General features: G+C 34.3%; 1 protein-coding gene across 8 annotated transcripts in view; it reads right to left on the bottom strand.

Moving 5' to 3' along the window:
• The window catches only part of retn (retained), a 169,359-nt gene that overhangs the window by 102,103 nt on the left and 48,636 nt on the right, over positions 1 to 18,620 (bottom strand). For 6 of the 8 annotated variants that reach the window (XM_066296161.1, XM_066296164.1, XM_066296168.1 and 3 more), the window contains 2 exons: positions 17,664 to 17,858; positions 11,578 to 11,808 (listed from right to left, as the gene is read on the bottom strand). In XM_066296161.1, the coding sequence (XP_066152258.1) occupies positions 11,578 to 11,808; positions 17,664 to 17,858 (426 nt within the window). The remainder of the gene's footprint in view (positions 1 to 11,577; positions 11,809 to 17,663; positions 17,859 to 18,620) is intronic. The other 2 variants (XM_066296163.1, XM_066296165.1) reach the window with 2 other exon arrangements.

Here is an 18,620-nt window from a genome sequence, read left to right as displayed (position 1 = left end):
ATTTACTTGCAAATTAATTTTTGAATTTCGAAAACAAATTAGGTACGTAGGGTGTCGCTCTTTTTACCATAAAGAGACTCCCGCCAGTGCCGTGTCGTGGCTCGCATGAATTATAACCTCGTAGGAGTTATTATATTTTAATATCAAGTTCTCGGCGCTCGTCTGGGAGATGTGCAATTCACATTCGACTGTATAAATTTACTGCGGTTTAATTCAATAGTATGAATAAAACACGATCACATAATGCAAACGGTATGCCCACCACTCTCAAAAATTATACGGTTGCTCCGAAATTTATAATTTCATTTCTGGTATTGCCGAGCCCACGCCAATGAATTTTTATCCGAGTGAAGGGAACGCCATATAGGCTTTGAAGAAATTATGCGCCGATGGTTAAGGAGCTGGATTTCGGGCATGGATAGTCAATAACCTTGGAATAGGAGTGTGCGTGCCTTGAGTATGAAATGGCGTTTCGTATTGCCAAATGGCTTACTAAATTACATTTTAACACCGACATAATAGTCCATTTCCAACATAATTCCCAGTCAAAGTCTCAAGACCTTTGCGGCAAAATCGGAACTTGCTGTTGATCGATAGGACTTTGGCAGTCAGTACAAACAGAAAATTTACATTAACAGAATACACAGAGAATTTTAGCCTGAGAAACATTCGTATGAATTAGCGTTGAGTGCTACGTGATTCAAAAATATAGCGGTGGAAAGAACGTGGCTTATACGAAAATTGTTTTTTCAATATTACAGAGTATACAGGGTGTTTCATAAACATACCGACAAACATTGAGGGAATAGAGAGCTCATAAAACCAAATATTTAGATCGAATGGTGTTAGGTCCGCAATCACATCATTTCCAACATGCAAAGTGTCTTACTTTTTTAATATTTTTAAAATTTTTAATATTATAATAAAAACATTTTAAGTATTCCAAAAACATTTAAATTAAAATACTTTGAGTTCCCTTCACAATAACAAAACAAATGTCTTGACTATGGTGTGGGATTATGATGTATAGAGGCGTTTCTGCATGTATCACAGCTCAGAACTTAGCGGAACCTTACTTTAGAAGAAGAGCATTATTTTGCACTGAGACATGTTTCTCTTCGTGTCCTCTACTTCTAGTAAAGGAAAATTAAAATAATTCCTTCTAGAGAATTCAAAAGAGAACGCACTTAGAAACCTAAAGCGGCTTTTTGGTAGACAAAAAAATGAAGAATTATTTTTATGTTGAAAACGGCTACTTGAGCAACAAAATACTAAGAGGCCTTTCTTCAATTAAGAATTGATAGAATATTAAAAAAATATATTCGTATTTAAAAGTCAGTGGCGTACCACTTGCTTCATTAAAAACACCACACTGAATGGCCGCACGAACTCCACTGATGCTATCGGAAATATTGTGTCTACTTCCGAACATACACATTTACCCCGTCATAGTGTGTCCCTAATTTCATATTCTTATAGCAAGTCGTTTTTTAAATATTTAAAAATAATTAAAAAACAGAAATTAAACATTTTGTGTCTTAAAAACGAAGTGATTTCGGACCTGACCATTTGATCTAAGTATTTTTTTATAAGCTCTGCATCCCCGGAAAATTTGACGATATGTTTACGAAGCACCCTGTATAAGATTTTCTTGTATATATATTTTTAGATTTTGAAATGCATCAACGAAACCGAATTGGAAAAACATGGGGAATGTATTTTAAACCAAATCTAATGCATTGCTATTCGGCCGTTTCTTTGCAGAGAACTTTCCAAGAGATCTGCCATGTATGGAAAATATTGAATGAAATTTAACGCAGTGAAATTTCTCCAGTAATTTGCTCATAAAAATAGTTGAAGGTTTTCATGCAACTAAAGCACACATCATCTCAACACGTTGGTTCAAAGAAGAAAAATTTGCTTTACACAATTTTTGCCTTTGTAGCCGTGTAAAGGAAGAACAGAGCACTTTTTTTAAGAAAAATTTTCAAAAACATTTCAGACGAGTGAAGGGTTGGCTATTTGATCGCAGATTCGGTACATACACCTTTATGTGATTTTTACATACGAAATAGGCCAGCATATGACATATTTTCGACTATGACTGGACTCTCATACTAAGTATGTCTTTAAGGAGGCTTAATAGTGCATCTAGTTTAGTTACGAAAAAGAAAGAATATGCTTCACACACAAAAATGAGCAAACGTGAACGGTACGTCTTTCAATTTCGCTCAGCTTTCTAACTGTCATATTGCTTATTAGTGGAAAATACCGGAAAATGGTTTATTAAAATAAAAGTTTACGTGACCGTAACAGCACATTGAAGGTTAATAGTATGCTAAATTGTATCTCAATGAATTTCTTAAATTAAATTTCATTATAGATCACATGGCAGCCTAAGCAAAATTGGAACGATACGCATGGTAGATGGACAAATTAAATATCCCTTTCTTCCTATACAGGGTGTCCCGAAATTAAAGCACCATATTTAAACAACGTAAATTAGGTCAAAAAATAACACCAAAACTTTAAATAAAACAATGTCGGAAAATGCTTCCTTAATGAGGTATGCCTCTTTAAAGACGTAACTCTGATGATGGTAATTTTGAAATATTTCCAAAACGGTGCAAGATAACTTTATGAAATTTGGTACGATTTTATACCTTATAAGCCTCAATTGACTGATGTGGCTGAATGGAAATTATTTCGTCAGAGGCGTGCTGCACGGGTAGTGTCGGGGTTAAAAAATGCTAGATTTTTTTTATGTGCCCCATTTTTTAGTTGCTGATGCAAAATTATGAAACCATATACGCTTCCAGAAAAAAAAGACACTCTTGGTTCACGATGCTAGGACGCTTCGTTTTCGAATAAAATGAATTTAAACATTACAATGCATGACAAATACAAATGATTTACTTTCTGTGAAAACTTAATAGTAGGCTACGAAATATTAAACAATGTTGACTGTCAATTTGATGTTTATATTTATTCTGTTGGGGAGTTTCTTTGTGTCATTATTAAGCTGTTAGTGAAAAATGGAGAAATTTTCAAGTAGGGAGCTTGCCGATATTCATTTTATTTATGGGTTCTGTAATGGTAATTCGCGAGCCGCCGTAGAAGAGTACAGAAGGAGGTACCCGAGAAGAAGAATACCTTTTCGATCTGTTTTTAGTCGAGTACATAGAAATTTAATCGAATGTGGTTCTTTTCAACGTTCTCGAGGCCAAGGAAGACCTACAGTAGATTACGATTTCGAGGATGTGCTTAATCGAATAGAAGAAAATCCTCAAATTTCTCTAAGAACGCTTGAAAACATTACAAACATACCAAAATCGATCGTAAATACAGTCGTTAAAATAACAACAGATAAACAGTTATTTCGAATATTAATTTTTAGATAGGAAGAATGACTCGGATGCAGGGATTGCATCCCTTTCACTATAAAAGGGTTCAAGACTTACGAGAGGAAGATTTTACAGTTAGGATGAATTTTTGCCAGTGGGTTTTGAATCACCAAAATGTTTTACATAATATCTTGTGGTCTGATGAGGCTAGTTTTACGAGAGACAAAGCATTTAACATCCATAACACACATTATTGGGAGTATGAAAATCCAAAAGTCGTAAGGAGAACACATTTTCAGCATAGGTTTTCTGTCAACATTTGGGCAGGTATCATAGGAAATAGATTAATAGGACCAGTTGTATTTCCAAACCGGTTAACAGCACAACACTATTTACATTTTCTTCAAAATGAGCTGGCAGGCCTATTAGAAGATATACCATTGCATACCCGATTGCAAATGTATTATCAACAAGATGGGGCACCAGCTCACTTTGGAAATAACGTGAAAAATTGGCTTGATGAAAAGTTTCCAGGCAGGTGGATAGGAAGAGGTAGTCCAATAACCTGGCCCCCTCGATCACCTGACCTTAATCCCCTGGATTATTTTTTTTGGGGCTTTATGTGTAGCATAATCTATGCCACAGAAATAAACACGAGGGAAGAACTGTTGGATAGAATCAACTTAGCTGCTAATCAAATAAAAGAAAATACGTTTCAAATTTCCCGTGCCTCCCAGAGCATAAAAAAACGATCTAGACTGTGTATCCAACAAAACGGAAACTTATTTGAAAACTTACTTTGAAAGTGCGTCATTTAAATTTCTTGTTCGTTTTTTATTATTGTTTAATCGTTTTGATGTGTTTAATAAAATATCGCTTTAAGCATCATTTGTATTTGTCATGCATTGTAATGTTTAAATTCATTTTATTCGAAAACGAAGCGTCCTAGCATCGTGAACCAAGAGTGTCTTTTTTTTCTGGAAGCGTATATGGTTTCATAATTTTGCATCAGCAACTAAAAAATGGGGCACATAAAAAAAATCTAGCATTTTTTAACCCCGACACTACCCGTGCAGCACGCCTCTGACGAAATAATTTCCATTCAGCCACATCAGTCAATTGAGGCTTATAAGGTATAAAATCGTACCAAATTTCATAAAGTTATCTTGCACCGTTTTGGAAATATTTCAAAATTACCATCATCAGAGTTACGTCTTTAAAGAGGCATACCTCATTAAGGAAGCATTTTCCGACATTGTTTTATTTAAAGTTTTGGTGTTATTTTTTGACCTAATTTACGTTGTTTAAATATGGTGCTTTAATTTCGGGACACCCTGTATAAAGACCAGAACTTCTTAAAGCACGTTCTAAAACGGCATTTTTCATAACTAAAACTTATGCACTATTAAGCCTCTTGAAAAGAACACTCGATATGAGAGTAAAATCGCTACCGAAAATACGCCGTTATCTGCCGGACTACAAGAGCTGTAAACCGCACTTGTTCAGTTATACGGTTTATCCACAAAAACAACATAGCTGAACTTTTATGTTTCTTTCCCATGTTTATTAAAATTTTCCTGCATGTTCCAATATGTATCTTCTTGTTATTGCAACAAAAAGCAAATGTCCCGTTATGTTGCATGTTTCCATTCGAAGCGGTAAACATCAAAGAATAAACTGGAACTTATCGAAACAAATAAAACCTTATTGCCGTGATGGAGACGGTTAGTACCCTCATCACTCCTGTTCATTTTTTTGTTCGAACTTTCTAAATTTCTTCAGTAAATAGAGTGTGTTTCCATGCTCAAATTAAATAAAAAACCTACAATGTTGATGGCTTCATTTACTTTGATGAAAACACAAAAGTTCTTTAAGTTGCTTCAGGGGTCGGTAAATTTAAATTTTGAAACAAACAGCAATATGCGACCAGAAAAACTTTGCAGTGTACCATGTGAAGCACGCCAAAATCTGCTCTGCGCGGCGTTGGACTTAGAGCGAGAGAAACGCGCTCAGTATCAATTCAAAAAATCGCGGACAGGCTCCCCTATATTAAATTATATACTTCAAAATGCAAATGGAAACTTTCTGATCAAAGTCGAAAAATCTTCTATTGGACTAACATATAGCTCTGATATTAATTATTAATTTAGATAACTGTTCAATTTTTAAAAATCATATCTTCCATATGCCCTCCATACACTTCAATACAATTTTGAATGCTAAGTTCAAAATTTTACGTTACTTGGCGAAGCAGGACTCCATGTTGGTTTTGATCCATGAAAAAAAATTCATCAATTTTGTTAAGATCGAAGTTGATAATCAAAGTGAGTAGTTCTAAAACAATTATACTTTTAATTTTGATTCATCATTGACGTGCAAATTTTCGCGAAATGTTTACCAGAAAACTCCACGGTCCAAAAGTCGTCGTTTTGGGTGGTGTAGCAACAATTCCGGGGCTAAAACTGAGGATTTGAAACAAAACTGCAAGAATAGATTCAGATCTACTTCACCGGGCAATACAAAATTTTGAACTTAAAATTCAAAATCGTATTGAAATTGACGAAGGGCATTCGGAAGATAAAATTGAATTTAAAAATTGAAAAGTTATCTAAATTAATAATTAATTACACAGAATTAGCTGTCTGTTAGTTCAATGACTATTTTTTCTGCTTTGATTAAAAGATTTTCATTTGTCTTTTAAAGTGCATAGTTTAATACGAGCAACCCTGTATTTATTTGGGAAAGTTTCCGATCTCCTTCCAGTTCTTGTTGCGAACATTGCCACATTGCCCAAATTGAGCAAAAATTGACATCAAAAGAGATAATAAGATTATAAAGTTAAACTAGCTCGAACAAGAAGAAAACAGTGACGTCACACTGATGTGAGACCCCAAATCGTAATTTAGACTACGCAAACAGTTAGCAATTCTCGTGAAAATCATGCCGGTTTTTTGACTTCTAAAAAATTAACTAAATCTAAAGCCCTGTGAAGCATCGAAACGGACCAATGGACCAGCAACCACCACAAACTAGAAAGAATCGACCTCAGCTTCCCTGTAGCACTAGAAGCTGATTGAGATGACTCGATTTGACGAATTTAATTCACAGCACTCGTAAAAACCACCAAAACACAAAAAAACGCAGTTTGTATAGCGACTGGAAATGATCGTAATTTTAACATTTCCATTGAAATCTACTATGGTTTTATGGCACTCTACATAAACTTTATAGAAATAAAATATTAAATGACATTATTTAATGACAGGATTTAAAGCACATTAAAAACGGAAAACGTTTAATAAATGATGTACGACTTTGCAGCCATAAAACACGTTTAATATTCTTGTGTTTTTTTATGGTTTAAATCAAACGTATTTTTTCATTATAATGTCTGGGATTAGAGCCATAATATGGCATTTTAAGTCTACATATTTCCAGTAACAAAGTTTTAGTGGTTCGACTATAACGTTCCTAAACGTAGGTCCTAAAACTTATAATGTAGCACTTTTGCGTGGAGTAATCTTTGTCGGTAAATCTCCTTAGTGCTAATTCTTAATAACCATAAATCAGATTAAAAAGCTATAAAAATATCAAATCATAATATCATTTTAACTTTTGTGTAGCATGGTGACCGGACACAAAAGGTTATTAATGCCACCAGAGCCATGTCTGCAGTTAAAATAAAAACGTGCGTAATCTCTATTCCAAAAAACACGCTTTTAGGTCCATGTCCATCAGCATAACTCTTTCAAATCCCATAATTCCAGTTTCCATGATATTTTGGCTGGAAAACCCCCAAAACGAAAATGCATATAAATTACCGCCATAACCGTGTCTCTAAATTTAGCCCGAAAAGTTCTTAAGTCCTGATCAAACAGGGTAAACGCGTTAAGTTTTCGGCAAATGAGTGCATTAGTTTTGAAGACCCCCAGTTTAATCGATCACGAATGTCAAAAAGTCCAAAATAGGACAATATTAGGGAGCATTTGCCTATTTCTGGAAATGTCATGGGGGTGAGCTATCTCAATGTCGTGTCCTTGAGTAGTTTAATATCCCTCATTCATTTGGGGGCGAAAGGTCCATTGGAAAGGCATTTCACAGAAACATGTGCGCCCTTAAATAAATCGTTATAGTTTTAAATAGATTTTCCAACGTATTATACACGATTCAGAGCTGAAACAATGTTGCTGGTCACAAACTATCAAATTAACAGTGCAACATGAGTAGGCAAAATAGTGGTGTAACCTGATAGAGGCGTCAATCCTTTCTTCGGATCGGTGCTAAATCGTGACGATTGGCGGTTTTGGATTAATGATTTAGTCTGGGGGCTTTCAAAACAGACATTATTCCGCGATTTATCGATTAAAACAACTCCGTGTTATGACTAAATTAGCAATACTTCGAATTCTTGCACCGCTATAAATTCGTAATAAAACGTCGATTATGTTTCAGCCTTGCACTGGAATAAGCATAGATACTTCGCATTTCGTGTGGTGTTGATTGAAATTTTTATGGATGGAGTTGTGAAGAACCTTCGTGGCACGTAGTGAGCTGGCTGCAACGCAACGTGAAAACGTGGATGGCACAGGAACAGCATCAGCAATGAGTAACATGAGCGAGCACAGCAACAATTGGTAACCCGAGTAAGAACATCGACTTTAAATAAGATGAGTAAGGATATCATCACTAAACCGCCTCTAGATTTTCCTATCGGAGAACTGAAGTGAGGCGGTTTATTTTTGATTATTTTCAATTCTATTTTGATTTGCGCTTACTCTCTATTATTAGGAGTTAGTTCAGACGGCCATATTGTTGAACATGGGCCAGGTTACTTAAGAAACTGAAGCCATAAAAAGTGGCAAAAGAAGAATATTCTGGGAATAAAAGTGAACTGACGCGGCATTTGGTGGAAATTCCGAAAATGAAAAGGGATGGTCTACTGAAGTAGACTTAAACTGAATAGTTTATTCACGATTACTTGGCTAAATTTTAAATATACATATTCTACAGGCAGGTAACACAACTGCATATACCTGCCTCCTTCTCCCGTTGGCAACTACGAAATGTGTCAGTTGGTTCTAAATTCGGACTTCACAAGGAAATCTGCTTCCAGTTAAAAATTTAAATAATTTTAATGTAGCACTAAACGTATAGTGTGCAACTTAAAATGGTTTAAACGCGACTTTGCAAATATTAAACTTTGAATCTTACTCCTAGGAAATGAGCCCCTTCGCGGGAGTGCACTCAACGTTAGAACTTCAAATGGCGTTACAGATTGAGTGATACCTTATTTGAAAAGGTTTTTTCATTCTGATTGCCAGGATGTAATCTGAGCCAATTTCAGATCACCTGTTAAGTAACAAACCAATGTAATCAACGAATTTTAAAGCAGGCACGGGCTGAGCAGATTGCAACGATGTTCGAAGAGTCCGTGTGTAAAACATTTTCACTTTAAAGTTATCAAATTTGCATCTAAGATCATCCACTTTTGCAGATTTATTCGGCAATAATACAATTCGAATGAAAACTCCCAAAAATGTCGATGGTTTTCGATGTATGAACTTTGCTCATGTTTCAATGTGACTTCGATGCATCGAAAACTGAATGAAAATTGTACTCTGATAATCGGAGCTAAAAACCCTGTCGAACGAAGTGTCACTCGACCCATAGTGCCGATTTAGATTATAAGGTTAAATGGGCCCCTGCTAAAGAGGTGGTTTTGGTGAATCTGCATTTAAGGCTAAAATGTGCCCCCTCGAAAACCAAATCGACGTGTGCTGGCAATTTCTAATACTGCGCGCGTAGTTCAAAATAATCCCGGTGCGAAATTTTCAATGGTAGACCCTGTATGTAGGTGCCGGACAATTATTCCTTTGAATCCTTAGGGTAAACTATTTGCAATTTGTACAATTTATTATTATTATTAACAAATGCAATTACCAATACTATATCACGATGCTAAAAGCAATAAATTAGAGGAGCAACTAGGCATACATTTCAGTGCAGTACATAAGTTTGCATAAAACCGTTTCTGCCTGCGTTGTTATAGAGAGATGTTAATTGAAGTTTTGATGGCACGCGCAGCATCCTAAACTAATTGACAATCGAGGAAAGTCAAGAGTCAAAAGGTACCTGAACTCGTAGATGAAAAAGAACCTCCAGTCGCCACTCCCTGAGTGTCCTCCTCTCCTATACTTTGTTACACATAGAGGGTCTAAAGTCGCAAAGCATGATGTCGTTAAAAATTGAGGGAAATATTTTTCATGAAAATGCTGGAACACATTAAATATTGTTTTTAGTTGAGCATTTTTAACAAACATGTATACAGAGTCGTCCATGTCGTAGATAAATGTGCTTTTTTTTTCTTATGAAACCCCATGTATATTATGAAGTTTTTGAGTTTTTTGAAAAGTTCTAAAATTATTTCATGTAAAATATTTTACTGCGTCTAAATCAAACACAGTTCGAAAACATTTACGAAAAATTGAAATAACGATAGAATTGTTGATATTTAAAATTTGACCATATAAACTACTATAATCTAATGTATTCGATGTCCGAACTGGGCACCGTTGACCTAGCCCAAACCTAACAATCAACAAGCCACAACTCAAATTCCTCGAGAACTTTTCTTATCACTCGAGGAGGCATTTGTTGAGCATCTTGACTAATTTGATTTTTTAACTTTTGCGCATTGTTGGGCCTATTTAAATGCACCCTACGTTTCAGATAACCCCGTCAAAAAAATTCCATAAGGGTGAGGTGGGGCGATCTAGCACACCACTCGAATTTCTATATTATGCAAATATTTCAACAACTGGTGAATTTAGACGTGAGTGTGTTATTAAAAATATTGTTCAGAATGTTTTAAATAACACAAAAACGTTAACAAATAGATGGGGTTCAAGGGGAAAAAATAATGAAAAAGTACATTTGTGGACTACATCGGCAACTCTGTATACAAGTCTGTTACGTCGAAATATGCGCAACAAAAAACAATATTTAACGTGTTTCAGTATTTTCATGAAAAATATTTTTTTCAGTTTTTAATGAATTTATGCGGAACTTTTGGTGATCTATGTATAAGGTTATATAATACATTATATAATTACTGATATGTATGATCATAAAGCAAGTTCCTTAAATCTTTTAAATATTTATGAAAAAACTCTAGCTGCATTGTAGGAACTAACGGGACACCGACATAAAAACAGTCGGCCGTCAATCGTGCCTCTCTACTCTCGGCTGAGAGTAGAGGGCCCAGGGAAATGTTCCTTTTCGTGAAGACTCATCTGAAGATTTGATATGTATTTGTGTTTGCATTTATTTGTGGCAAGTAGCATCGTAATGTACCTAGGAATTCAGTTTGCAGACATGTACAAACGTAAAAACGACATTATTTGTAATTGTACTTGTGCAACCTCACTCTGTAAATGTAGGGAATTGGAATTGTAATTTACAGGGAAAGGTAAAAAACCCACTCCTTCTGTAATTGTATTGAAATACTTCTTATTATCTAATTGTCCTAGTTCTGCAGTGACTACCACTGACTGAACACCTGCTCTAAACCGCGCCAAAATCGAGCAAAAACGACTTTTTTTCTATTGTTTTTGGAAAATTCGCCAAAAGGAGAAAAACCATAGGACAAGAAACGATCGTTTCCAATGTGTTTCCAGACTTTTATAAGCTCCTTCCTTTCGTTTGAGGCACATTCACATAGTTTTTCAGCTAATTTTGAGGCGATACTAACTGCTCTCTCTGGACAGTGCTTGATCCTCTTCTACTTCAACCGACGTCAATGGCGGGAAAATCCACAACTTCCTCAACAGCGGACAGCTTCTTAATCAAGTAACATTTTATGGTATATACAAGTGGACACGTAGATTAAAACGCAATGAATCCCCCGAGCTTTGTGAAATAAAATCCTTTGTTTTCTTACGTTTGCCGCCGATCCCGGTTTGTTTATACGGCCGGCACAGATCAAAGTTACTTACATCGTTAATTCAGTATCAAAGGAACTATCATTTGATGAATTAAGACTTTACAACGCGTATACAGTTGGATCTTGTCCACCGAAATGCTTTCATTTATTTTAATAATATTTTGATACGTTTTATGATCGCGCTTTATCTCTGGAAAACCGCCAGCATTATTGTCCTCCGTAACAAATCCATCCTCTCCTACTTAGCGTTTTGCAACCATTTGACCATAACCACACTATTATATCTCTTACCTGACGCACCTGTTTGAATTGTTCCTCGAAAGACCAGTTGTGCTGTGACGACGCACTTCCTTCTGAGGAGTGTGAACTTCCCGAAGAGGGGGGCTGAGGTGGGGGTGCCAAGGGGGGTAGAAATGCGGTAGCGGGATGGGGAAAGGGGAATGGAACTGGGAACTGGATTGCCTCCTGTGGACGACTGTTCATGGAGTAACTCAATTGGTTTCTTTGGTTTTCGAAGTCGTCCTGAAACAAGTAAAGATGCATTGAATCTTTAATGCTGCAATAGTGTTTAAGGACTCCGTGGCATGCCACGTAACACAGCGATGATAAAATCGAACCGAAAACAAATCAATGGATGCTGTCAAGGAGGAATTCAAATCCCGTATCACATGCCGAGCATTTTATTGTCAGAAATTTATCGATGCTTCAGACAGATATTAATATTTGCGGCCACTATATCATCGAGAGACAAAAGCTATTAACTGATCAAGATTAATTTCTCGATTGGCCTTTATTCGCCCTGCGGTTAGAATAGGCAATTTTGCTGGTTTGCCATTTGCATATGCAGTTGTGGATGCGTAGTGCGAAAGGTAAACGACCATCAAACTGATTTATAGTAGTAGTTCAGGAAGAAATTATAAGTTCTTTATATTAATTATTTTGCTCTCGTTTTGAGGGATTTTGAAATATTCAGTGCAAACCATGCAATCGCATAAAATAGCCGGCTAGTAGTAGAGTAAGTTTTAGATAATTTAGATGAATTTCCTGGATCTTGCCCCCCACCAGAACAGTCTTGTTTTTCATCTTTCGCTAAAACTAACAGTTTGGAATAAAAGAGCCATTTAGCAAAATTTTCAAAGTTTCACTTGTATTGCATCTGACTTCGGGCCTCAGATTACGTCCACGATCGCATAATTCCCTTTCCTTCAGTCTCACCACCAAACGAAATCTCTGACCAATGGAATTAGTCAATATATTTTTTTTACCAATTTGATGACTCTAAAAATCAATTTCTTCGCGTTTAAGAGAATTCTGAGAGCTTTTAAAAGCCGAACTTCTGCCGAAAGCCTTATAATTTCAGAAATATCTATGGCACTTCCAAATATTAAGGAATTTTTATCGAAAAAAGTAACGTAGAATAAAAGGATTATATAATTTGGAAAATAAATTTCAGTACTTTTGCATCAACTGAGCAGAATTTTCCAACTATGAAATTCCATGAACATGGAATTTCCATGGTTTCTACAAGGAAATTTTTGAGCTAGATTATTGGATGTCCAATAATTTTATTTTCAGTGAATTTTCAACGCCCAGACATTTTATCAAGTTTTTGCATATTTACGAAAAATTCGAATTTTCTGACTTTTCGCAAAGTTCCAAGAGAGAAAAAAACTGGATACATTTATTTTTTATTAATAAACCACACCGACAACCATTTGATTTTTTGTGTGTAATTTTTGGAAATTCCTTTAAAAAATCTGTTGATCTAAGAATATTAAAATTCCCCAAATTTGTTAAATTAGCCAAAAAATGTCTTTCTTACTTGTAGACTTAATTGTAGAGTCCGAAACATTTTACGATTATTCTAAGAATGAATTTAACTCCAATATACTCTTGTAAACTCTAAATGGTCAAAACCGAACCTCATCAATGCCAATAATTTACTTAACTTTTTTCAATACAATAATTGCGCATAAATTGCAAAACTGTGATAGATTTTCAGTTTATTCTTGTAACACCCAGACGTGTCAATCCCCGTAATATTAATAATTAACCAAATTCTAGCGGGAACTACCCCTCGCCATGCTGTTTTGGCCCCCTTTAAGTAATCCTTTAACGTTAACATTACAAATTTATTAGAACTCAACAACCTGTTTTTATTTGAAAATATCTTGAGCTTTTCAAAAAACTTTCAGATTCCTCTTTTTTTTCATGAAAAGCAGGAAAGGAAAAAACCCTCATCCAGACTTAAAAGAAAAATGGAGGCAAATTGTATACTTACACTTCTAAGAAAAAATCTTTGTACAATTAAAAAAATAAAAGCAACAATTCAACTTTTCACTCTCAGCATAATGATCTTGGGTTGGGGTCTTCCAAGAGATATAAAATCGGTTCATTTTTGCAACGCTGAGCAGTTATTGAATAATATAAAGTAATCTTTTTTTTCAGTTCAAAATTTTACGATAGAGACAGACCAAACATTCCTTCACGTTTACAGCAACGCATGTGAAGTGTCTTTCATTCGGATTTATTTACCAAAATTTTGTCTTTTTAAAGTGCCTGTGACTCGTTCTTAATCGAATAATTATTACAAAATTTTCAAAAATTTGAGGCTGATGAAAGTGCCGTTGCTTCATGATACAAAGAAAAATTGTTTAAAATTCAGAGAAAGATTAAAGACTTTCCAAAAACCTCTTACACGATTCGATGTACGTATATGTATAAGCGCATCTTTTCCTACTTCGTATTATCTAAGTACAAAACAATTTCCTCTCTTCTTTCATAAATGAAAGCTTACCAAGAAAGATTTTGTTAACCAAATTTTAGTCATTTCCTTAATTCTAGTTTTTAATTAGTAGTTTGTGTCGGCAACATGTTCTTAAACCAATAATAGAAGGGAGGAAGGGATCTTTAAGTATACCTAAATTCGGAAAAGTCATTTGTATTCACAATCGAAGCATGGGACCGAAGCACACAAATCTCCAAAGATTATATTTATAACTTCTTGGAAATCTGCTTTGTAATCTTTAATACGATTCCTGAACACTGGAATTGAAATAAAATTAGCTGAAGGCAGTTACAACGACATTTTAGGTACTGAAATTATTTCTAAAATACGACAGAAAGCAGCATTATCAAAATTGGTAAAATGGAGGACACAGACTCTCAAGTTAAAACAGAAACAGATCTAGATCACAGGAATAGTCATTAAATAAAAGCTCCCCTTGAAAGTATAATATAATAATATAATAAGCCGATTAATGTACAAAAATGAAAAATCTATAAACCCAAGTGTTTCTTAGAATTCTCTCGCTTTTCTGTATGATTCACGTAAGAAATTCTCCGAATACGTATTACTTAATTGATATTGTTCCCAAAGGACTTTTGGGTTTGCATATTAATTCATACCATAATCCCAGGGGTTTTTCACAATTTTTTTACATCTTTTATTTTAACAGTTTATTATAATTACCTCCTATTTTCGTCGTGAATTTTTTGATATCAAAAAAATTGATATTCAGTGTTATTTCTTTGAAGGCTCTTTACTTAAGCAACCAGGATTTTCCTGATTCATCAGATAAATGCAAAGGATTGATGGATTACCGCTAGATGTTTTTAACCTCCAGACGGTGCGTAAAATATTTCCAATGCCACGCAGTTAAAAGAATTTTCTGATTTTCCTACAAGTTTTTATAAAGGAACAACAATCTGAAATTGCGTTTCCACATTAAACCCAAAAGCTTTTTGAACCTCTAGAGGTTTCAGATTTCCAAAGAACCTAAAGTTTCAATTTAAAAAAGTAAAATAATTTTTATACATGATTTACTAAGAGGATACAAAAAAATTGAATTTGACACTAGTTAAGAAATCGAAATATTTTATATAAATACGAAAAAGTTACAAGGTAGAACAAAAATACAACCGCAGTCTCCATGATACCAATAAATGGAATGTTAGAGGAGTTCACTCAAAGAAATCTATATTGAATAGTTTTATTCTGCGGGGTGTCTTTTAAAAACGTTGATAAAGGGAATAATATAAGACATTCGGAAATATAACACTCTGTAAAAAAATAAAAACATAAGGCAATTTCAAGTCTAATGTCAGGGAACCCCCTTTCAACCTAGTAATTAGAAGAAAAGCAGGATCTAACTCGAACCATATTCCAGCTCGTGATCCTGAACTTTGGTAAATTCTAAAACCCACTTATTATACCACAAGTTCAAGATGAGATGATGAAAGAAAGTTTTACTTTAATTAGCTAAAAAAACCCAGTGCATGTCACTCTCACAATGTGGAACTTGCATATGTACACGGGATTCGCCTGGGAACTGACACAATTCGTATATGAAAAATTACAAATTTGACATATTTTTGAAGTTAGGATTTTTGTTTTACAGAATAACCCTGACATTATAAAAAAAAAACAAAATAAACATCAAGTTACTTGAAGATGCGTTAATGTATCTATTATCTACGCAGTATAAAGTAATTTATAGTTTTTTTCAATTTATATTAATTTTTGATACTTATGACCTTCATCTACAAGAATGTTGAATTTAAAAATGTTTAATTTCAATACATTTTTTTACCATTTTCAAATATTTTTCTTCGTTCTCTCATTGTTTATTTTATTTTATTTTTCTGGTACCGCAGTTAAGGTTGTACTTTTATGCAAAATCAAAACAAAAATAACACGTTTTGTTTGTTTGAAATACGTTGAAACCCTAATGACTCAAGTGGCACGATTGAAGACACCATTGATTTAAATAAATTTTTATTTTCAAATTTTTTAGATTTCAGCATAAGCTAATTAAACGTTTTTTTGTAACTACTAATATAAACCATATGAGCATGGTTTTTAGTTCATCTAGAATGGCTTCAAAAACAGCAATGACCACAGTTTTTGATTCAGTGCATCTCCTTATTGGAATCTAGTTAAAACGGTGAATAAAATAAAAATGTGTTAATTACAATTTAAAGTGTATTTCATCAATTTATGTCAAATTGTTTTATTGATACGTAATTGAGTTTTAATAAAGCTCTACAAGTATTGAAAAATTGGTAAAAATCAAAATAAATTAAAAACATTTGAAGATCGATACCATGTTGTATTATAACATTGATGTTTTTTTCGGAAAAAACTTATTTCCATTGAAAAAAATTAGCTAAGGATCACTTTCCGGTTTAACCGGAAGTCATGCCAGGTTGAAAATATTTTCACTATGTCAGGTTCTTTTCACAAAGCAAAACTGCAAACTTTCAAAGTACATTAAACTTGTAATTTTCCATATACGGATTGTGCCAGCTCCGAACGGCGAACCCTATACATATACAAAGAAATACTGAAAAGGTTAATGCTAGAAACGTTGGGTTGCTTTTCTACAACCTGATACTTTGTACCTCTTAGGAATAAATTACCGTAAACGATACCTCAAACTTTCGCAAATCCCGTAAAAGGTTTTTTTTTAATTTATTTGAAACAAATTTTAGTAGAGCCGCTCATTGTCAACTAACTCAGTTTGGATGCACGCAGTTCCCCGATAAGCTTATTCCATCTATTACTTAATATTATAACTCGGCATCTTAGCTTTAGTCAAATACTTAAAACCCATAAGTATATAAAGGGATGTATTAGTAGGTACTTAAATTCGGCGAAGTTCTTTGTCGTTTTGTTGTGGGTTCATAAGGGAAGCATGGAACCGAAGAGTTGTCGAACAAATGTCCAACGGCTTTATTTATGCCTTCTTAGAAAACTGCTTTATTATCTTTAGCACGAGAATGATTTTTAAATAAAAGGACTGAAGATAAGGTCTTGCAGGCACAAATTCAACATTTTAGGCTCGAAAACCAATTCTGATATACAGTATGAAGGGACTATCAAAATGGTCAAATTGAGGCTCCACACGAAGTTTCATGTCAAAATTCAAACCATATAAATTTTACAAAAATCGTCATAAAAAAATACCCACAAAGAAGCAGCTTAAGAAATTAAACATACAATGCTGTATACGACTATTCAACAAGTAACAAAGTGACAATGCAAAATATCGTTTTTTTATCTTTAATTTGGAACTTATTAGTTTTTTTTTTAACCCAAAGTGAAGCATTAAATTTTAATTTCTGAAATTTTAAATATTTAACTTGTTAACCCAAAAATGAAGCTTTATAATTTATAATTCAGTTTTCTCACTCCAATTTGGAGGTTCCAAATTCCGTGTCCCACCTGAGATTTTTTAAAAGATATTTGTCCCTTTTTTAATCCTAAATTAAAATTAAAAAATGATAAAGGAACTAATGAGTTTGTCAGTGAAATCAAGCAAATAAAACAAAAGGTAAGAAAAATTTTATTAGTTATTAATGTTGCTACTGCCTACCTGCTGCCTAGGATAGGGGATTAAACCATTGCTTACCCTCACATTGATGTCCCGTACTTGCATTTTTAGCTTGGTAAGGACATCGTTGTGATCAGCAAGGATTCCCTGTCTCCTGATTTCGTCACAACTGTCATGATCATCTTGTTCAGTCCCTGAGTGAGGTTCTCCATCGCTCATATCTTCCTCATGATGTGACTGAAACGAAAAGACGTACACATTAAACCCAAAAAAATTGATCCAGTGGCAAATTAGTATACAGATTGGTGGTTAGATTATCCCCCTATTATGTGGCCGGGAGTCTTATATTCCCCTACCGGGTAACACGATAAAACCTGAAGTCTTATCAGGCGATTTAATATTAGAGATTCCACTTTTCCCCTCTTAATCAATGAATGTAGTGTTAAGTTACTCATATCGCTTCAAGAGGGAATTAGCCTCGCATATCCCATACTTAATCCCTGTTAAGTAGGGATTCGTCAAGATTTAGTCAAGTTAAGTAGTTTGATATTCTTATAAAATCTTGGCTTTGAAATGAAATTCCATAAAAAAATTAATGCCAAACTTGATATACAGGTTTTCCAAACGGCTTGATGCTTAACTGGAACTTAATATAGTGAGTTTTTTCCCGTTATTCGAGACAGCTCGGAAGCTATCTGGGGCTAATTACAAACTATCTCACCGTAAGTTAAGTTGCTTCAGATTTGTTCGAGGAAGGTATCGTTTCCCGAATTGCTTCTTGAGTTAATTCTTTGATTCATTTTTTTTGACATTCTACTACCGATCAATGTTCACAAAATAACCAAAAAGGTGAAATAATAATATTTTTTAACCCAAGGAATAAATTTCGTCAACATAATAGTTACGATTACGTGCATTACATAAAGTAGATTTATTCTATGCAATACTAACGTTGTTTTAAAATTGTTCAATATAAATGTAACGAAACATGGATATTTG

This window comes from Euwallacea fornicatus, chromosome 24 (genome assembly GCF_040115645.1).
Source record: "Euwallacea fornicatus isolate EFF26 chromosome 24, ASM4011564v1, whole genome shotgun sequence".
In the NCBI taxonomy this organism is placed as follows: Eukaryota; Metazoa; Arthropoda; class Insecta; order Coleoptera; family Curculionidae; genus Euwallacea; species Euwallacea fornicatus.
Note: the sequence above shows the minus strand (reverse complement) of the source record. Positions and strands in the feature narration are given on the sequence as shown.